The 22,500-nt window shown below is 38.4% G+C and overlaps 2 protein-coding genes across 4 annotated transcripts in view; one reads left to right on the top strand and one right to left on the bottom strand.

Moving 5' to 3' along the window:
* Positions 1 to 8,000: 8,000 nt before the first annotated feature.
* On the bottom strand, positions 8,001 to 16,311 carry LOC119593705 (dnaJ homolog subfamily C member 21-like). Of its 2 annotated transcripts, none has more exons than XM_037942673.1 (12): positions 16,230 to 16,311; positions 14,188 to 14,309; positions 13,880 to 14,011; positions 13,197 to 13,305; positions 12,934 to 13,036; positions 12,617 to 12,730; positions 12,378 to 12,494; positions 11,914 to 12,057; positions 11,538 to 11,728; positions 9,230 to 9,360; positions 8,511 to 8,908; positions 8,001 to 8,259 (listed from the first exon to the last, which is right to left on the bottom strand). In XM_037942673.1, exons 2-12 carry the CDS (start codon positions 14,282 to 14,284, stop codon positions 8,122 to 8,124), a joined length of 1,674 nt encoding a protein of 557 aa, XP_037798601.1. In that variant the 5' UTR covers positions 14,285 to 14,309; positions 16,230 to 16,311; the 3' UTR covers positions 8,001 to 8,121. The 2 variants fall into 2 exon arrangements, with proteins under 2 accessions (XP_037798601.1, XP_037798610.1); XM_037942682.1 differs by having other exon boundaries at positions 16,226 to 16,244.
* A 696-nt stretch (positions 16,312 to 17,007) lies between these two features.
* LOC119593692 overlaps positions 17,008 to 22,500 on the top strand; it is an 8,209-nt gene continuing 2,716 nt past the window's right edge. Inside the window, exons 1-5 of one of the 2 annotated variants that reach the window (XM_037942660.1) lie at positions 17,096 to 17,144; positions 17,369 to 17,456; positions 18,713 to 20,577; positions 20,821 to 20,939; positions 21,103 to 21,307. In XM_037942660.1, coding sequence (XP_037798588.1) covers positions 18,713 to 20,577; positions 20,821 to 20,939; positions 21,103 to 21,307 — 2,189 coding nt within the window. In that variant the 5' untranslated portion in view covers positions 17,096 to 17,144; positions 17,369 to 17,456. Of the gene's footprint in view, positions 17,145 to 17,368; positions 17,457 to 18,712; positions 20,578 to 20,820; positions 20,940 to 21,102; positions 21,308 to 22,500 lie in introns of both variants that reach the window. The other variant, XM_037942651.1, reaches the window with a different exon arrangement.

The following is a 22,500-nucleotide window of genomic DNA, read 5'->3' as shown; positions in this document are numbered from 1 at the left end:
ATATATATATATATATATATATATATATATGAACTGCCGCGATGGTTCAGTGGTTAGAGCACTAGACTCCGGGCCGAGTTCAATCTCACCGCGGCATTTGTAAAAATGCCTGCGCTCCGACTGCTGGCTCGGGCCCGATCCCACGGCGAGAAAACGACACATCACCTTGAGAGGTCGAGCGCAGGTGTCATAGGGGAAGTCACCGCCGTGGCACAAGTGTTAGCGCGCCGAGCCGCAGTTGATTAGGAAGGGCATTCAATCAGGCAAGGGTGGCACTGTCAAATAACCTCTCAGTAGTAAATTGAGAGAGGCTATGTCCTGCAGTGGAATAAATGGCTGTTAAAAAAAATATATATATATATGTGTATATATATATATATATATATATATATATATATATATATATATATATATATATATATATTATGTGTGTGTGTGTGTGTGTGTGTGTGTGTGTGTGTGTGTGTGTGTGTGTGTGTGTGCATACATACATATCACGAGATTCCGCCGATATAATGATTGATATAAAGTGGTGCCAAATATCAGACGTATTAGAGTTGGGGAACTTTTATTCTTACATAAAAAAATGAGGTCTTTGCATGAGCAGTAGGAGCGACTGCATCACATAAGTATGGGCTTGCAAATGACACAAGAAGCTCCAGATTTCTCTATCAACTGTGGGAATGTTTAGAGCTGTGCACACTGAACCACGTCTTGCTGAAATTCCGATTCTGTTAGAATTATTTTATTTGCCTGTAGCTTAGTATACAATTCCTTAATTGTGCCATCATCATCTTTAATTATACCACCATCCATTTCTGCGCCATAGAAGACGCTACATGTTGACAATATCCGAAAGAATAGTGAATCCGCCCATGCAAATTCTCTTTCACTTTAACCATCACTTCCGCACAGGCAGCCTCTTCAAGAGAAGGGAATTTGCAAGATTTACAGTTCGCTTTATCCGTACTGCAGGTCTCTAGGTGAAGGCAGATACTTTATCTCTGACAGTCATTTTAATCATCCTTATTCCTCTGTTGGAATTGTTACAGATACGTAAATACATTTGCCAGATTAGCCAAGTGCAAAATGGACGCAGTTTTCGGAGTGGCCACCTATGTAATTGCCTTGCTTTCTAAGGAATTGATTACTTCGTGTATTTCGAAGAAATGTGGAAAGACAATGTGCGAAAAAGCACAATGTTGAGCACTAGTTTCTTCACAGAAAGATACAAAGTAGCCGAGTTTCAGTGCTCGCCCTCATAGTTTACTACTGCCGTACAATCAACCCAGCCCAAAATGGTGATATGGAGTACCTTTTCAGGTAGCGTTCACCCTAAGTTACGATTGCGTAGCAACTGTATAAAATTCTCTGCTGTAGATAGTAAGAATTACAGTTTGTAATACGTGTACATTACGTAATGTACACAGAAGAACAGGAATTTGGTACTGTAAATCATATTTGTGGAAAAGTTACAATGCACACGCCCTTCAGCGGTCCATTCTCCGAGCCTTCTGAAGCGCGGGGGCCGTCTCTGGTACCCATGCCTAATTGAGAGACCGCCCCTGGGCCGAACAGAAAGTGATCAAAGGTCACTAATAATTTCCTTAGTGCAAAGTTCCCCATCGAACGAAAAGGAACTGCACGTGTCCTCCATGTACGCCCTTAGACTTGAGAGGGAGAGAAAAGAAGCGGATAAAATTAAATTTAACATGTTATATACAACTGTATATGTAATCTGAACAACATTTTCATTACCACAAGTAAGGGTGATTTCGTCCAGGCACCTATCTTCGTAGACTACTTTCCACCCCCCATGAAGTGTGTATTCTGTAATATATTATGATTTACAACCGTGTCAAGCCCCGGCTAGCATCAAAGATAATTGAAGGAGTAGTAGGCACCATTAAGCCAGTCCCCGGCTGTATTACTGACGATTCCACTGTGACTATAGTGTAGAACAAGGCGGCAGCAAGAAAAGGTTCGTAGAGCAACTGAGCATATGCTGGATCGCCCAGAAGCACTTATCGACATCAACAGAACTGATGATGTGTGTAAGCCTACCGTAATCGACTTTACCAAGGACAAGACGCCAAAATTCGCAAATGTATGAGAAACCAGAACGGGGAAGTCTAATACTGCTATCGTAGTTTTTTATTCATCTTTTTATATAAGGCTGGAAAGCTGTCCTAAGACAGCTAAAACAGGGCTGTCAAACTCATTTACCCAAGGGGCTACTTTTCACAATCTGCGGGCCACAGATAATCACAAGGCAGTGCGACGTAATGGCCTTATAGTTGACGTAAAAACGTAGGAGGCCAATCCAGTCATTATAAAAACACAATATTAGAAGAAAAAACTATGAGTTTAAGTGATAGTTTTAAAAGACGAAGGAGTAGTTTAGTTATTCATGTAAAACCGTCGACAGTAAGATTGAAATGGCAAATGTGCCGCTGGCCGCGTGTTTGACACTGCTGGTCGAAAAGGATTTTACAACTGAGATCTTTGATCAGTCCAAACATGCAGTTCGTGTCTGACAATTTTCATGATTTGTGCTAATGTAGTACATTACACAATATTTTCTTAATCCTACATTGTTAATGCAATTATTTGTTTAGCATAAAACAGAACCAAAGGGCGGCAGTAGTCCAAATTTTAACAATATATTGGGACTATTTGCTGCCAGTTTAGTGGTGGCGAGCTATCTGGGTAGGTGCTTGGAACATCCGGTCCTTGCGGCAGGACGAGCGGTTACTTTTGCTATCAAAGGAATTGGAGCGGTTGGGTGAGAAGACCCGGCAGTGGCATGATCAGTATGGGTGGGTATACCTACTACTAGTCGGGCAGCGGAGATGGTCATCACCTCCAGGGAGTAGCCATAACCTTCTCCAGCTGACTTCAACTCTCAGTAGTTGAAGTAACACCGGTTGATGAGCGTATTACGGCATTGAGACTGAAGCATGCTTTTGGCTTCATGTCTCATATTGCTGTGTATGCTCCTACAGATGTTTGCAAACTCGATGTGAAAGAGGCATTCTATGCCAAACTCACATCCATGGCAGACAATTACCTCCGTGCGAAATATTCGTATTGTTCTGGGCGACTTCAGTGCGGTATCCGGCTGCGATCGAGCTGGATGTGAGATGAGGCTGGTAGTGGCTACCCTATGGGTCCACTTCAAAACTCTTCATCCCTCCATTGGCCACTCTAGGGTGTTTCACTTGGACAGACTGAGGAAGTCAGAGTGAGCCTGTGGGTTCACCACGGCAGTCTCTGATCGATTCACAGAACTTGAAAACCTGACCGACCCAGTTGCTCCTTCAAATGCAAAACACTCCAAGTAGCGCAAGAGTCCGTTGGCGTACACCCAAAAGCAAGGCAGAATTTCATCTCCCTGGAGACACTGAAGGCCACTGAAACGTGTTCCAAGGCTCTGCTGAATGGCAAGCAGGATTTGCGTCACTCTTTGATGCATAGGGCTCGGACACTACTGAGAAGGGACAAGGAACAGTTCATCAGGAATCTTGCTGAGGAGGTTGAAGGCCAATTCTTGGTAAATGACCTTCGCCCTGCCTACCAAGCCCTGAGAAAGCTGAACTCTAAGGCCTCCTCGCACATAACTGCAGTCCACTCAGTGGATGGACAGATCATGTTGGGGTTCGTGAACGTTGGACAGAGTATTTTGATCAGTTGTACCAGGTAGACCCTCCAACAATTAGTTTGAATGCAAGTGGTAATCACAATACCAGTGCCAGACCTACCCATCAGTGATGAACCTCCTACCCTAACGAAGGTTAAGATGGCGATTTCCAAGCTGAAGTGTGGGAAAGCCATAGGCATATGTGATATCCCTGCTTAACTGCTAAAGGCTGGGGGTGAACCTATGGCATGGGGCTTGCATGCAGTTTTGACTGCCACCTGGTAGTCTGGTACCATTCCCCCTGACCTGTTGAGGGGCATGGTCATCCCTCTCTGGAATGGGAAAGGGGATCGTTGGGACTATCAACTACCATGGCATTATACTACTCAGGATACCAGGCAAAGTTTTTGCCCACATTCTTCTGAACCAGATCCGCGACCACCTACTAAGGCACCAGAGACCAAAGCAGTCTGGATTCCTGCATGGCAAGTCCACAATAGACCGTATCCTAGTGCTTCGAGTAATTGTGGAATGCTGTCGTGAGTTCGGTCATGGGTTGCTTGCAGCCTACATCGACCTCAAGAAGGCATTTGACTCAATGCACTGGGAATCGCTATGGGAGATTCTAAGATTCAGGGGAATTCCAACACAGATTACTGGCCTAACAGCAAGCCTATATACTGGTACTGAAAGCGCTTTAAAGTGTGGTGGGGCCTAGCAAACTTCTTTCCTGTTAATTCAGGGGTGAGGCAAGGTTGTGTGCTTGCACCAACACTTTTCAACACTTGCACGGACTGAATAATGAGCAAAGCTACTACCCAAAGTCAGTGTGAAGCAACACTGGGCAATATCAAGGTCTCAGACCTTGACTTTGCCAATGATGTTGCTAGCCTATCTGAGTCCCTGGTATAGTAGATGATAGTAAGTCATCTGGTATGGCTGGGTGCAGAAGATGAGGTCGGGGATCAACGGGGGAGACGGCAGGCTCCCCAGTTGGCTAAGGACTGGGCAGTCCTTGGTGCTGTTGCTGTTGTCTGCTGTGCTAGAGGATTGGGGAAATGCTGATCTCGTTTTGAGCTCTGTGGCTTCAGTACACGAGCGCTGTGTAAGCGCGCAGGGAACAAGGGGAGACCGCTGTCCAATGAGCGCGGACATGGCTGTAGATCTGATGTGACCCAACCTGGGAAACTATGCTGAACTCCAGGTTGCGGGGTTGTGCTGCTACAGGTACTCCCCCTCCAGAGAGTGAGCAAAACGAGTGAGTGAAATACCGTAACGTGTCACTTCGGTGGTCACCAGTATAGTAGATGATAGTTGGTCATCTGGTATGGCTGGGTGTAGAAGATGAAGTCGGAGATCAACCGGGGGAGCCAGCAGGTTCCCATAGTCGGCTAAGGACTGGGCAGTCCTTGTGTGTGCTGCTGCAGTTGTCTGCTCTGCTAGAGGATTGGGGAAATGCTTATCTCGTTTCGGGCTCTGCGGCTTAAATACACGAGCGCTGTGTAAGCGCGCAGGGAACGAGGGGAACCCGCTGTCCAATGAGCGTGGACATGGCTGTGGACCTAATGTGACCCAACCTGGGAAACTACGCTGAACTCTAGGTAGCGGGGTTGTGCTGCTACAATGGAATCACTGGTGGCAGCTTTTGATGCATTTAGCAATGAAGCTAAGCCCTTGAGCATAGGGATCTCGTGGACCAAGACCAAGATTCAGGACTTTGGGGCTTGTTAGGGGAGCCATGAACTTGATCAACAAGAGCATTTGGCGATATCAGTTCCTATGCAGAAAGACCAAGCTACATGTCTTCAAGGCCTTGATACTGCCAGTTTTACTCTATGGAAGCAAAACCTGTATGCTATCTAGTGTCTTGGAGTCTTGTCTTGATGCATTTTGTAACTAGCCTCTTTGCTGGATCATGGGGTACAGTTGGCAGGACCATGTGTCCAACCAACGGCTGCACTGTGAGACTGGCATGGGACCTGTTACTTGCATAATCCGGAATCACCAACTCAGGCTATATGGGCACCTAGATCGCTTCCCTGTGGATGACCCTGCCGATCAGGTTGTCTCTTTTAGAGACAATCCTTGGTGGAGGAGGCCTGTGGGGCAACCTAGGAGGTCATGGCTTGGGCAGCTCGAGGAGACCTGTCGCAAGGAATTAGATAGGCTGAGGGCCAGCCTGCAGACTCGCCATGAGGGGCCCTCGTCGTTGGAAGTGAAGAGTGGCTGTAGCCATGCACTCCCATCAGCGTTAGCGCCTTGATGATGATGAAAATAAACGAAATGGGATAATTCAATATCACCAATATATAGATTGCATCAGGATTACTGTTTACTCATGTCCAATGCAATTTTTTGGGCAACTAAGTAAGTAGGTTTAGGTCTTATTAGGGCAATATCTTGCAGTTTTGATCTGCATATTGCTTTCCTCTGCTTACAATAAAATACAAGGTAAAAAAATATATAAAATCATGGTAATGTGAACTGTGAAATTGTTTGCTAAATCCTCTCCTTAAAACTTCCATGAATTTATAGTTCAATATTTGAACACATAATTAGACTTTTTCAGTAATCATTTCCATCCTTTCTTACTGTCTCTTGGGTATTCTTTGTTTCAAGAGTTATATCTACACTCCAGAATAGGAGTTCTTAGCTTGGACATTAGTGATTACTTTATTGGGGTACTGGAAATGATTAAGGGCATGTGAAAGAGGTACTATGGAGATTCCATCAATATCTATAATTTTGATTGACAGTATTCCTTCAAATGAGAAGGAATTACTAAATGCTTGGTATGCCAACCATTTTTCATGTACAGGTAATTGGCAAGTAGTGAGCTATAGTATTGTGCTCTACACTTTTAGCTTTTCTAAAATGGGGGTTCCCTAGGATACTATGGTAGACAGTGAACAAGAAATGTACATAATATAGTTGTGATCAGTCTCCCGTGAGACTGACTGACTCTCTCTCTCTCTCTCCACCTGTATACATGTGTATTGCATAAATATATGTACTATACAATGTTATTACTTCCAGATATGGATAAATATTTGAAAAAATTAATTGCAGCCATGACTTGACTTCTGGGGAAAAGAAAGAAAGAAAGAGTCCAACAACATAATGCTGACTTTTTGCACTTTCTTTTCATTCCTTTGAGTGAATGTTGCATTTCCTTATAATGACAAGTTACCAAATGTCTCTGGAAATGAAAGAGTACTTTTCCAATTTAAACTATACAGAAGAACTTTCTCCTGTCTTATTGCCAGGCACATAAATTTATGCACTAATTTGCTGAGAACACCCAGCATTGCCTGGACAGAAATTTGCTTTTCAGAACCTGAACAAAGGATAAATTAGAAACTAGAAACCGTATATTTTTTTTGGGGGGGAGGGGGGGCGGGCAAGAAAAATATAATAATAGTGTTGTACACATACTATATGCTCTTGCTTTTCATTTCATCTACAGACTCAACAAAAATTTAATACTAAAGTTTTAGTGTTTTGTTTTCTGTTTTACATAAAAAGGAGCAAGTTTTGCTCCACTCCCTGCCACATCCCTAAATGATTTCATCTTGCATGTGTTGCTCTTCACACCTCATTCCCCACCCCACCCCCCTTAGGCCATGATGAAACTTTGGTAAATCAAGTTTTAGCTTTATACAGCATTGTTGTCCAATGTTTTACTTACTTAGAAAGCAGGTTTTACTTCGCCTACTCTCTGCCACACCCCTACCCTGATGTAATCCTGCTTTTGTTTTCCTCATCTCAAATGATTTCTGTGGTACAAGTTTTAATTAGCTCCATAGATTGAAAGGGGAGTGAATGCATAAGGAACTAAATGAACTTTATTCAAAGTAAGATACATACTTTTTTCCACAAAGATTGTAATGTCAGGTGATGGATGGTGTAGCCGTGATAACAGATAACTGACAGGAAGGACTTAAGAGACAGGGAAGATTGCAGCTGTAGCAGCCATTTCTTCTTTTAATATATTCATATATTCATTTATATTGTATGACAAACTGTATTATTTAAGAGTTAATCTGAGGAGTCCTAAAAACATTGTAGTGTGCTTTCAACAGACAACAGTATGCACAGTTACTTCTTACTCAGTTTCCTCTTTAAAAATCTTGTTTTTCCTTAAGATATGTCATTATAAAATAGTCAATATTTTTTATTGAAGAAAATAAAACAGTGAATAATCAAGTTATTAATTGTTAACAACGGATTTTTTTTCTATTTATATTTTTTCCACTATCTTACATGGCAAAAAGTCTCCTAAGACAACAAAATATATTTCAGTAATTTACCTCATAACCAATTTAGTGTATAAATATATCAGGATATTGATACAAACATATTGAAATAAGCAATTTAATGCTTTACTTGTCAATAAAGATAATTTTCTGCACGCTTGGATATAATATAAATTATGTATTTCATGAATAAACTGATATTCAAACAAATGCCTTTATATTAAATTATTTCTTTTTACCTCTAGCCTTCTTTTCAGCTTGAGGCATTGCAGTTTTGAGAGCAGCATGTCCCTCAACTTTTAAGTGGGTAAAAAGTTTATTCTTGGAACCAAATTCACTGCCACACACCTTACACTTGAGTACCTGCAAGAAAATTATTATCAAAGAATATATATTACTAATAATCATATATATTAGCCAACTTAGTCTTGGAGAGAGAGATAGAGAGAGAGAAAAAAGAAAAGAAAACAATAGTACCCAAGTTGATTTGTACATGGCGACTAAGGCAGGTTATGTAATGCATAATAATATAGTGCTCGCATAAAACGAGTTACTGCAGAAGAAAAACAGTAAATAATTCACAACCAAAAAGTTCTAACACAGCTGATACAAACCTCTTTTTCCTTATTAGAAGATTCTGCCTGCTGTGCTCGTTTCTTCGCTTCTTTAGCTTTCTTTCCCTTGGGTTTCGAAGTTGCTTCAAATGTGCTTTTGTTGGCAGCCCCATCACCTTCCTCTATTTTTTCATTTGGGATAGTGTCGCCACCACTGACACTTTCTGTCACAGCATCAGAGCAGTCATTTATGCCATCGTCACCTGCATTTTCATCAGTAGCATCTCCCAACCTATCTGGACTCGCATCAAAGTCTAGAGTTTGACGCTTTCCTTTTCTCTTCGACTTGCTGGATCTACCGGTCGTTTCTGAGGCTAAGGACTGGAGGATGTCGGCAGGATTGTTCTTCTTATTCTTTTTCTTCTTAGAGGACTTTGGTGGTGTACTTACTTCCTCATCTGTAAGGAGAGATTCAAAGGAAATGCAAGTTCTTGGGATCTTTTACTGGATGTTTATGACTTCAAAAAAAAAGATTGCTTTGACAATTATGACTATATATTGTGTGCAACAACACTCACTTAAATCTCAATGTTGCATGTAAAAAAAAGTAATATATATTATATATATACATTATATATATATATATATATATATATATATATGTATATATATATATATATATATATATATATATATATATATATATATATATATATATATATATATTTATCTATCTATCTATACATATAAGTGTGTGCATGCACATGCATGTATCTTACTATCTATAGAATTTTGATCAACTTGAGATTCCTCTTGCTTTCCATTCAGGAGTTCATCCTCCGCCAGCATATTTGCCTTCATCTTCGCTAAATTTTCCCTGTGTTTCTTTGATCTACAGTGACTCTCCATTCTGAGAAAATCAATGAAAATTTATGAAAAATAAATAGCAATTATAGAAATATCAAAACTTGTTGAGAAAATAAATGTTCTTTGTATGAATTTATAAATATAAATAAATACATACATAAATACATATATACATACACACATCAATTAATTAATCACATATACAGTCAGCACCAATACTTTCAGCACTGCCTTGCAATGCACATTCCCAAAAAATGAAAAGTAATATGGAAGGAGAACCACTCCTTTTAGTACAAAGACCCTAATGCTTGACATAACTTGCCATGCGTCATAGGACAGATTCCTCCAGGCGTTGATGGAGACTGGGCTCATGGTTGTCCCATATGTGGTGGAGGTACTCCACGAGCCTTGACACAATCAAGATATCCTACCCCTGAGCCCCCATGTGTTCTCGATGGGGTTATGATCTGGGCAATACCCAGGCCAGTCTTTCATGTGGTCAACACCAAAGCACTTGAGCCAGTCCTTCATTAATTCTGATGTGTTGGCCAGTGCACTGTCCTCTTGGAACATGTTGGATTGGCAGTGGCCAAGGCAGTTGTCCAGGTGTCTGGCAAGGAGCTCCAAATAGCAGTCCTCATTCCCAGTCACATTCCTCGGCAGAAGAACAAGCTGATATCTGAAGTCACCCCATGCCATCATTGAATTAGGGTGTTTGACCATGACTTGCATATACTTTGGTGCATATGGATCTGTGCCTGGCCTTATCCACACCTTCCAGTCACTGTAAAGGTTCCCTCATCAGTCCACAACACGATCCAATCTCTTAAGGTCCCAATTCAAATATTTTGTATAAAACATGACATTTCTGTCTTTGTTTCTTGGTCAGCAATGGTTTTTATTGTGGCTGACGGTGTTCATAACAGAGGTCGTCCTTCAGGCAGTGTTGGATCACACAAACACTCACCTCCTTCAGCAATGGATTCATTTCCTTTACTTTTTTCACTGTCACATGGGACTTAGCTTCCACTTGATGTGGGATAAGTTTGAGAGTCCTTCTGGTTGTTTCACTGGGTCTCCCTAGCAAGATTTGTGATGGGGTGCATTCTGTGATTGTCTTAGTACACCACTGGACTGTTCAAAGTGCAACTATGGTCAGGGTGGACATTTTCTTATTACTTTTCCCTAAGTCAATCATGGATGCAACAGCTGTTATTTTCTCTTTTGAGAACTCAGGTCCTAGAGGCATTGTCTGTCCACAAACCAAAAAGGGAAAAAAATACATGGTGTGTAATCACAAATACTCATTCTCTCATTACCAGTGCTTGTAGTGGGAGATAAGTACACATGGACAACAAAGCACCCCCTGGCCAACATCACTTGTGCCAATACAACTGACGTTTTTTATTGGTATATGGAGGGGGTACCTGATAGTTCATCAAATATAATGGTGCCCTAGCTTTAATTATCCACATCCCATCATACAGCTAAGAATAAGTGCTGAAATGTACACATGATAATCTTAAAAAGTCAGAAAAAAAAAAACATATATATATATATATATATATATATATATATATATATATATATATATATATATATATATATATATATATATATATATATATATATATATATATATACACACACACACGCACACACGCACACACGCACACGCACACGCACACACACATACATACATACATACATACATACATACATAAATATATATATATATATATATATATATATATATATATATATATATATATAATATATATATATATAGATAGATAGATAGATATAGATATATAGATATAGATATAGATATATAGATATAGATATATAGATACATATATATATATAGATAGATAGATAGATAGATAGATAGATATAGATATAGATATAGATATAGATATAGATATAGATATAGATATGTGTGTGTGTGTGTGTGTGTGTGTGTGTGTGTGTGTGTGTGTGTGTGTGTGTGTGTGTGTGTGTGTGTGTGTGTGTGTGTGTGTGTGTGTGTGTGTGTGTGTGTGTGTGTGTGTGTATGTGTGTGTGTGTGTGTGTGTATGTGTGTGTGTGTGTGTGTGTGTGTGTGTGTGTGTAGTAATAATACACTGTTTATGGAACTGCAAGAATACATAGACAAATTCTATGCACTTTATAAAACAATTTCCCTAAAAGCTGCCTATAAAAGTTAGAAAATCTACTCACGCATTAGCAGTTTTAAATTCTTTATTGCAAGCAACGCAATATCGGTCATCTACAGGATAATCTTCTTCTTCTTCTACATCGCCATCAGGAATATCTTCTCCATAGACAGCTTCTGCATTTTCATCACATTCTGCATCACTATCTTCATAATCAGATAAACCCCATTCCTCTGCAAATTTCTCTTCTAGAGCCTGGAACAAAAGCAATCTTAGTTTTTAACTTCACCTACATTACAAACTATGCGAGTACATGTGGGAATGTTCTAAATATTACACATCAATTTCAAATCTGCAACTATAAGTTTGATGAAAGAAGTTAATGATACGAATAAGTGTGTTGATGAAAAAGAAAAAAGTCATAAAGAATCTTTAGTCACCTTCAGTTCCTCCTCATAGGCTGCCATTTTTGCCTTCTCCTTGGCAATATCATGCTCCATCATCTTCAGCCTCTCTTCTTTTTGCCTCTCTTGCATAGCCTTCTGCCTCTTGGCATTTTCTGCAGCTTTAGCTTCGAGCATTTTCTGGGGGGGGGGGGGGGGTTGTCACAAAATATGAGTAGGAGTTTAAGGAAAAAATGTTTACTTCATCTCCTATCTTCAATCATAATATTCTATATAATTCTATATGCAGATTAAGTGGGTCTAGTTTTAAAAAATAACTACAGAACAAAAGTTTACCTATCAACACACTATAGATCCTATCAAGTTCTAAATATACCACTACAAGGTTTTTAGGGAATACAGGAAAATATACTTTTTGAAATCATAAATCATAACTTGTATCTGCTAGTTTTATATCAGAATATAAACAATTATTAAACAGAAGCAAAACAGTAGCTCACCTTACGAGCTTCCCAACGTTTGTCACGTCTTCGAACGTAGGCAACTAGTGACCTTACTTTTTCATTGAACTCTTTGCGAGCCTTCAGTCGAACTTTATTATTTTCCTTTTCAATTTTCTAAAGGAAGATAAAACACAAACTATCAAAGATAATATATAATCAAACCACGTAAGAATCAATGTAAGATATCTTCTTTCTTTCAATTCTCAAGGAAGTAACCACACATAATAATACATTACCTTTTCCACCCAGCGCCCCATTCCTTGGGCTTCCCTAATGTCATATTCGTCAACCCAAGCAAAAGACATTGACGTGCAGTAACTTGACCAATAACCATAAAACTGTGCAACATCCTGAAAAATGGAAAAGAAAATGAAATATAAAAAAAATTGTGATATAAAAACTCCTTCCTCATAGTCTGCACTGTTTGCATGGTTCTTTGCTTCCAATATTAGCAAAATTAGAATCCTGTTGTATGTGGTTAATTTATGTCTTTGCAGTACAGGAATGACTTCATAATGAAGGAGCTTCTACTTCTTTCACCTGTTTAACTTACCTCCAGATCAGAGTCACTTTTTCCAAAATTTGGAATGGCAACATCTTCCTCGTCATCATCCATGTATTGCATATCCTTTGCTGCAATCTTCTCAAACAGTTGTCTGAAAATTTTATATAATTCTTAATGCACACAATTTTCATAGTTAGATTTTAAAATTAGGAATAGTAAATTTCTATATAAAATACAAAGCTAAATAATTTTCATACAATTAAATTTATAATGGTATATTTTCGTGTCCAAGCAAACAACTCTCTTTTTACCTATATACAGTGTAGAAGCCTTTCTCTGAATCATCAAAACCAGAATAACATTGTGAAGAAAAAAAGGCAAATAGATCAATGTTATCTGGTTTTGCTTCCAAATCTTCATCTGTAAAAATTTTAAACATTAGTTCATAGAAAAGTTGAAAACAAAGGAACAAAATATATGTTATGCTAAAACATTGAGAAATTTATGTTATTTCCATAATCATTATAAAAACTATCTTTATGTTAATATATATGGCAGTAATTCTTTACAGCATGGGTGCACTCGCCAGAGACTAAGTCCCCAACTCCACATCACAAAATTTATTCAACAATCTAAAATGCCATGACTAGGCGTACCCTTTGGGCACTGTCCGAGGGGAAGGTTGATCTGGGGTTCTGCCCAGGAACATCCCCCAATAAACATAGTCTTCCCCTTGGTATGCCAGGCAAGATAAAGCTGAAACTCTGGACCACCAAGTGGACTTTGACTACAAGTGGCATTTTCTGCAATATTTTGCCTTTCTTTGTGGTGTCACTATTTCTGTCTGCAGATTATTTCTTGTAGTAATAACTACAACTTTTTGTCCTCTACAAGAATATCATTTTCAACTTGACCTAGCTTAGTGCATCCATGCCATAAAGATTAATCCATATGTCACTAAAATTAGAAATACTATTGAATACTGAAATCCTACCTTTGCCTCTAAGGATGTTTTCACGATTACGGTCATAAAATGCTCTTTCTTGTGGATCACTTAGTGTGTCATAAGCAGCTTGAATTATCTGAAACTGTGCCTTTGCCTCTTCAAGTCGATCAGGATTTTTATCTAAAAGTAAGAGGTAGAAGAATTAATAAAAAATACTGTCTACAATGATGCTCACTATTACTGACACACAAAAACCAACAGAACACAAATATAACTATTAAAACCAAACACAAACGCAAAGACTGAGATACACACATAGAAGCACAGTCATAGACACAAAAAAAAAGTCTACATACCTGGATGCCATTGCAGAGCCATTTTTCTATATGCTTTTTTGAGCTCATCATCAGTGGCCCTTTGACTGACACCCAAGACTTCGTAATAACACTTCATCTTGTAATTTTTTTTTGCAAATTACCTGTGAAAAGATGAAAAAGTAAACATAAGAGTGAAAGGCTGAAGTAAATAATGTAACTCTCCTGGTCAGTGCAACCTGCAGATTTCTTATAATAAAATAAGAGATAAAAAATCTGATTAGGGATGAATGTTATTTGTGTATAGCTTTCTTTTTTACCCCTACCATTTTCAAAGTTCCACCCCCTCCCCCTCACACAATTTTCCTAGTATATTTCATACCCTGCCAAGCCCTATACCATGGCTAAGTGGGCTATACATTTAATAAACAATTAATTTATACCCTGATTATCTATGCTGGTGACACATACTTTTTATTATGAATAAACAGTCAATATGGACAACAGATAGTGGGTTGCTTTCAAAACAGTTTTGATGTTTTTCTGCAGGAAATATGTTTATTTCAGTAATTCTAGGTGTTGTTCCTGTGCAAATGAATTGTTGAGAAGGTCTGATTATCATTTCCATTGCCAATCTTGATTGGATAGTCCTCATAGCAAGGGAGGGCATGAAGTATATCTGGGGAATTATGGGGTAAAACAGGCAGAAATATAATAAATATAAAACAAAAAAGCATTAAAACACCATGAAAAATGCTGAAAATTGGACTGAAAAACTCTTCAGGCACACCACCATCTTTGAAACTTTCAAAACACTGTATGAGCATTCAGCCATAATGCCCTCAAAAGCCCCTAGTATATACTCTATAGTCAGTGGGCTCCTCCTCCAAGGTATATATACTACCATGGTAGTATATATACCTGAACCCCTGTGTTATTTACACAATAAACTCTATCAATATAAAAATTAATCCTAATGATTTGCTCACTGAAAACCACACAGCATCACTGATCTTTTTTATGCACCATCAATTGTCTGAAATGTCTGTAATAATTTTTTTCAACATTTGAGACATTTAATGAACTCAGATATCAAATTGGGATGATTACTAATATCATTCCCTTCTTTTCTGCCACTGTATAAATTTCAGAATAACCCAGAATTGACACAACACTGAAGGTGAAACATTTCCTACTAGCACTTGGCAAGGAATGGAGGCTCCTTATGCTGTCAAAAGTCAAGGACATGAAAACACACATGCATAGACAATTATTGTACAGGAAGTATAATAATATTAAAAGCCTAAATGGAGGAAAGCAGACATTGATAATTACCAAAATATCATTTTAACAAGCACATAGTAATACATGAACAAACTGACATATCACAGTAATCAGTTATGTAGTCACTGTGGAATTTATTGTTACAATGTAAATAAGATCAGTGACTTTTTTAAATATGGACAATATTCTCTGTATTTATACATTTAGCACCTTTGGGAAGCATTTGCATATATTGCCATAGAAGAACTTTGTCTTGGTTTGCATCATTCAATAATTTCATACAGGTTTTATTACCCAAATCTGCCACTACTTCCAACTACATATTGTCTGATTAAGCATTAAAATAATTGGGTTTGTTTAGTTTGTTTATTATTATTAATCAGTATTTACCAAATAGATAATACTAATTACATGCCTTATTATGTAATTGCCAACATATAGTCTGATTGTTTCATGTAGAATAAATTATTTGTTTTAAAAGCAAGCCAATGGCAAAACCAAGGTGTCCATATTGACAGAAACTTCTCTTCGGTTATAAAGAAAACGCGGTCGTATGCCACAGTAATATATTTCTTTACGCTACTCTTTTTAACACCGTTATTAACTCTTAAATATGCCAATCCCCGTAATTACATCATTCATTGCAACTAGTATCGCATTAGGAACTCACCAGAAATAGGGAAATATCTTTTCTTATCTATAACTCTCCTTATGCACAATATTTAAGACTCTATCGCACCTAACGATAACACAGAAACACATATCCGCATATAAAAACCTGAGTAATAAGACCTACGTACACGGGCAAAGGTGGAGGCCGAGGACACATGCCTCGTCTGGAGTCTGGAAAGGCCGCCTCGTTTGTTTATATTTTTAGTTCCCGACTTTGCTCACAGATGGCGCGGATTCCTTCAGTTTTGGGCGGGAATTTTAGAATTTGGTGATGGTGTTATAATATTGTCATTGTTATTATTATTATTCTCTGCAACATATTTGAACCTAAACATAATTCAGGGTATTGTACTAGAATATCAGTTTCGAGCAGTACTGATGATAGTGTAACATGATATACAAAATAATAAATTTTCGATTTGTTCTAGAATATTCCTAAGATAGTACATGATAAGAACTGTATTGTTTTAAGGCATTAACCTGCATACTATGGCTTCCTAACTTACAGCTAAAGAAGCGTGTATGCTGATCTGAAATGACAAGGGAAGTTTTAAAGAGGTGATTACTGTAACAGGTTGTCGTAAGAATCGTAGAAACGTGTAGATAATAATAACAACGTGGTAAAAATCAACTGATAGCATATTTCTCTGTCAGAAATCATAGAGGTAAAACTCCTCTAGACAGTTTATAATCATTTTTATAAAGAGAGCTGACCTTAACAACCATTTCAGATAACCTTGAAACCAGGGGGAAACGGAATCCACATATGCCTTATATATTTGTGAATTCAGATTGCCATAAAACCCAAAACAAAACAAGTAGACTAATTAGAATAAAACGAAAGCAAAAAAATGAAATAAATAAAACAGTATAAAACGAAAACAACATAGCTATTCCATAAAAAAAAAAATATTCTAGCGTCATGACGTCATACCTACCCCGCATTCGCAATCCGCATGCGCATTCACCTGTTACACGAACTCCTTGAAAATATGTCAATAATAACCTCACTGTCTAAAGGGAACTGACGTAACATCACAAAGGTAACCTTGGAGACCTTCTGTAGAGTGATTTTTGTGAACAGAAAGGTTCTACGCATTTCATTTTGCATCTCGTGCGTTCCGTGAAAATATTACGTCTGATTAAGAGGAATTTTGAAGTCTGAAGTTGATCTATTTCCGTTACTTAGTTGCATATATTATTGGGATTTAAAAGTATCCAAAGTGATATATTTTATCATCCAAGTCACTTTGCTTTCTTCTTCCAGACGTGGATTCTGTAGAGGGATTCTTTTTAACGGAATAAAGTGACGATTTCCTTTCTTCAGTATTTCGGTTGAATGGCAATATTGTACGGTAATTTGACCCTTTTTCTAAGTATGCACATTCCGTAGTGTGATCCAGGTAGAGAAATATTCAAGGAGATTTGTAAAGTGAGAAATAACTAAAAGAATAGGAATGAATAGTCTGGAAGTGCTGCTCTCAGTAAACACACGTATGTTTGGCAGTTTGTCAAAAATATTGTATTTGCATATGAAAGTTCCCATTTGCCTCTCCTGGCGAGTTGCCTCAGGTAAGATACAGATTGGGTATTACTCAGAAAACTTCTGTATCTCTGATTCTAGGGAATGCAGCACCTATGGACAGCTCATAATGTCTACTGGCCAAATATGGTAGATTTAGTCTGTGAAAACCAACTGTATAAAGACAATGTTTAGGATGTGAAACAAACCTAAAAAAAATATGGATAGGCTGTATCATGCTTCTGGCTAATGATAATTACTTTGAAGCTGCTGGCTGTGGCCTTGGTGGCTGTTGATGCTCTATCAAAGACTAACAAATCTCTAATATCTATTACTTGGTAGTGGTTCTTTATTTGACAGTATATCACTAGGGGGGTCAACAAGCTCTATCTATCTTGCTTGATGCTGCACCACTCTAAATACTGTCAAATATTTTTACTATAGTTGGTTTCTACAGTCTACAACTCTTATAGCTGACCATAAGCAGTGTCAGATTTGTTCATATGGGTGATGCATAGCTTTTCTGATTAGTTACTTAAGATTTGCCTTTCACAGCCCATTTCTAAAGTATAGCACTTTAACATGAGGCAAAACATGGGCCAAAATTTTACTGGAAATTCTCAGAGAAATGGATAAAAACGGTAATGATGAGGTAGATTTTAACATGTAAGCAGAATTATACCATATATTAATTTTTAGGTAGAACTTGTGTATTTTATGTTTATGTACAGTTTTAGAGGAAAATATTTCTGATGTGAAAATTTAATACTCTGCAGTGTGACTCATAGCTGCAAGTACTTATCATTTCTATTGATTTCCCATTAACAAAAGTAATTGGCATATGATTTGTGATTAGTAGCTCCAAATTAAGGTTACAGGGAGGATTTGGGTTCATTTACTAGTAACCATCATATATCTGATTTTCATGGAAGAGCAAGAGGGATGGGCTCAGACTGATTTTACAGTTTATCGGTACTGATTTGTATTTGCAGTATAAGCACATCATCTGTGGTTATCTCTGAACCAGTATATGGACACATGTGTTTACCGTCATTTATTTTATTTTCCTGATGTTCTCATTCTTTTCAGATGGTAATGGATCCTCCGGATGAACAAAAGAAAATACACGTAAACCCAGACTTCCTCCCAAACAAAAACAAAGCGCTAAATGGGACAAGAGTACATGTAAACCCAGCATTCTTCCAAAAATCAAGACCAGCTCCATCAGACCCCTTAGTCAGTCAGAACCAGTCTCTACATACTAAGTATAACTATTACCCATCAAATGTCTCTAGCATATCCAGAGTCGATTCCACACATTACAAGCAGCAACAATTGGCATCTACATATGCCAGCACAGCCTCTGTGTCAAGAGTTCACTATCCTGCAACCAGGCTGTTAGCAAGTGGAGCCCAGACACACAATAAATATGAGAGCAATAACTCTTTGTCACCATACTGTAATCTGTCTTCTACCAAAGCTGGAGATGTCGCCGCCAGTTCTTCCAAACCCATTGGAGGGAAGTCTTTGCATTTATTGACAGGAAAAAGAGAAAATCAGGGACATAACCTAGGGAATGCTTCTACCCAAAATAAAATAATACCTAACACTACATACACAAATTTACATCCCAGTCAACCATATATGAAACGAAAAATATCTCCATATTCATGGACAGCAAATAAGGGTCTGGTCACAGGCTCAGACAAGACCCTGAATTATAGTGTATATAAAGTAAATGAGACAAGTAACTTGCAACAAAATGCAAGCCAAACTTTAACTAGTAGACATGGCAATGTAAAAAGGATTTTCACAAAGAGTGGGATCCAAGTACCTGGAATGCATACTCAACCTCCACAAGTAGAAAGTGGAAAATCACAATTAGGAACTACCTCCACAAAAACTTCCAACATCTTGGTCAATCCTAAACTCATTCAATCAATAGCAAGTAACAGTAATCCTGTTTTAAATCTACAAACAGTGAATTTAAGTAGACCTTACCCTGAGCAGCAGACAAAGTTGGAGCAGGCAACATCACAGCATGTCAGTGCCAAAAAAAGTTTTATAAGGAATCCAAAGGAGACTCCAAAGAAAGCATCAAAGTTCAAAGTTATCTCCAAGACAAAGCTGGTGCGCCGGCGCTCAAGCAGCATATCATCAGATAAGGGTCGCATTGGAGTACTAAAGAAGAGTCATCCTAAAAGCAGTGTTAGTTCAATACCTCAGCCTTCACTTAAATTTCCGACACAGGCCAGGAAATATTCAACCAGCTCAGGTGTGAAAAAGCGCTACCTTGTTAAATCACGAACAAAACTTGTGAGACAACTTTCTGGTTCAAGCAGTGTGGGTAAAGATGCTAGTCCTGGCAATGCAAAATATACGTTGAAGACGAAGACCAAACTTGTACGAAGAAAATCCAGCAGCAGCTCCTCTAATAAGACTGAGGAGGTTGAAAATCAAGCCACAAAGTCTACTAATAACAAAACAAATACGGAGAAAGGAAAGAAATTTTTTGTGATATCAAAGACAAAATTAGTTAGGAGAAGATCAAATTCTGGGGTGTTTAAATCCAATGTATTGGTGAGAAATAAGCCTATCAAGTGCTGGTCTTCCAAATTTTGTGGTCTTTCTCAGGCAAGAAATGCAAATAATGTCTATAAAGTAGTTAACAATAGTATTAGGTTATCACTGAAGCAGAAAGCTGCCAAGGGAATCATATCCAAGTACAAGATCAATCGCCTTAAGTCAGATTCCTCTCAGAAGGCCAAAAGTTATGGAGAAAAGTCACTCCTTAGGCATGGAAACAGTGTGTACAAAGTGAATAATGCCATTGGTCTGTATCAGAAGCAGAAAGGAATGAAGGGCCATGTATCAAAGTACAAGATTAATCGCTTAAAGCTGGACTCTTCTAACAGTTTTAAGGCTAAGACTGGGTACCCAGCATTTAAGAAAGGGTAAGCAGCATTTTATTTTTTTTATTTCAAGATTGATGTAAATTGCTTTTAGAAGTTTTTAACTGAGGTTGGTAATTAATAATCAGGATTATATAGTAGATAACAAGTTTTGGATTTAAGTAGGAATTGTAGAGGAATTAATAAATGCAAACCATAGTCCATTTTGGAGTATTCTAAAGTTTGCTGGATTGTTAGAGTTCTTATGAAAGATCCCTTCAGACGTCCTTCTATCTTTTCCTACAGGAAACTGGGAATTCGCTCAGACCGGATTATCAATATTGGAGGAATTTTGTACAAGTCAACTAAAACTTCATTAAGGAAGCAGCTGGCCAAAAAATTAGAGAATGAGAAGAAAGCAACAGGTAAGTTGTTGTTGTTGTTTTTTTTTTGTGTGTGGGGGGGGAGGCCTTTGCAAAGGTAGAAGAATACTTGCACAGCCTTTTTTATGCTATTTATTAGATTTAGATGTTTCATTAAAATTAATTTTAAACTGGTTGGCACTGACAGGTATTTTTGACTTTTCAGATTCCATGTGTGTTGTTCATCTTCGTGGTCACAAGTTCCAGGTTGGCGCTGGGGGACGAACCCTGAAGAGAGTAACAGATACCACAACTTCTGGAGGAATACAGCCTGCCCTCTCAAGAGTTCACATTGGTGGTCTCACATATTCTCGCACAGCAAATGGCCAGTATGAACTAACAAGGGTTCATCAGGCTCGGGCGGTGGTCAGGTACTGCATTTCTACTTTTCTGTATTTCTATGTTTGTGTCACTTCTTATGATTGAATGTGTATATTCTAGTATCTTTTGGGGTGCCTTTGGTGTGGAAAATGCAGAAATTCATAGTTCAGTAGATGTTTAAATACCATTATCATTATAGGTAAAGATTAAAGTGTATACAAAGCTACATTTTACATTGGATGCCAGTGTGATATAGTGTTGGTCTTTTGAGTCCAGGTAATTAGTAATTTAGAACTAGTGTTACAGATAATAATGTAGTAAATTTGATGTTTTATTACTGCTGAGTTTTGTAGTGTGGTACCTAGGCATTGTGAGCTGTCTTGTCATGCTAACAGTAGCAAGTGGTCTGTCTAGACTGCTTAGATGTGACACAGAGAATCTCAGATATTGGAGATGAAAAGAAAGGATGATCGTACAAGTGTCTACTAAAGCTGGTAGCTTAGGGAACTTGAATGCACAGGTCACTTGAGATTGAAGCACTAGTAGATTTACTGGGAGCAGCAGTGGTAATCAGTCAAAGGCCTCTTCAGCCACTTAACAGGATTGCTGGGAGAATTAGTCTGCGGGGTATGGCTGTACACACTGGAAGTTCTGCTTGGTGTAGCGGACTCCAGCACCCAGTGTCCCAGAAATCACCAGAGTTTATCATGCTCAGAGATTTCTATTACCCATCGGCATTGGGTTGATAGGTTGCAGCAAGTGCAGGTCTGCAGAGGTATCATGAGATAGAGGCTCATAGTTTAGGAATGGCTTGGTTTGGGTGCATTGTTGATGAAGGCTTCTTCAGAGGGTCTTGATGTGGGTGTGTTATCCCGCATAGCTGGCACAATATGAAATAATGTGTGTCAATGTTGTTGTGTTGGGTGCCAGTGTAAAATAGTGTGGACTCATTCAGAGTTCTGGGATTTAAAAGAGTTCAGAGGTAATGGTGGAGTTTAACTTGTTGCAGATTAGATATGTTAATACTGCAGGAGCTTGGTAGCATGGTGTGTAGATGTTAGGCATGTTAGCAGGAATTGGGCCTTGAGCCATGCCCACAATTGCAAGTCTGGATTTTCAAATGTTGTTATAGCCATACTTCATTTTGAAACATTTCATACAGGAAAACTAGATATGGATACATGATGGTGTCATGATGATGAAATAAGGGATGCCTTATGTGCTGTGGTAGGTGAGAAGGGAA

The sequence above is a fragment of the Penaeus monodon genome, chromosome 3 (assembly GCF_015228065.2).
Source record: "Penaeus monodon isolate SGIC_2016 chromosome 3, NSTDA_Pmon_1, whole genome shotgun sequence".
NCBI lineage: Eukaryota > Metazoa > Arthropoda > Malacostraca > Decapoda > Penaeidae > Penaeus > Penaeus monodon.
The sequence above is the reverse complement of the archived record's forward strand: the minus strand, read 5'-3'. Positions and strand labels throughout refer to the sequence as shown.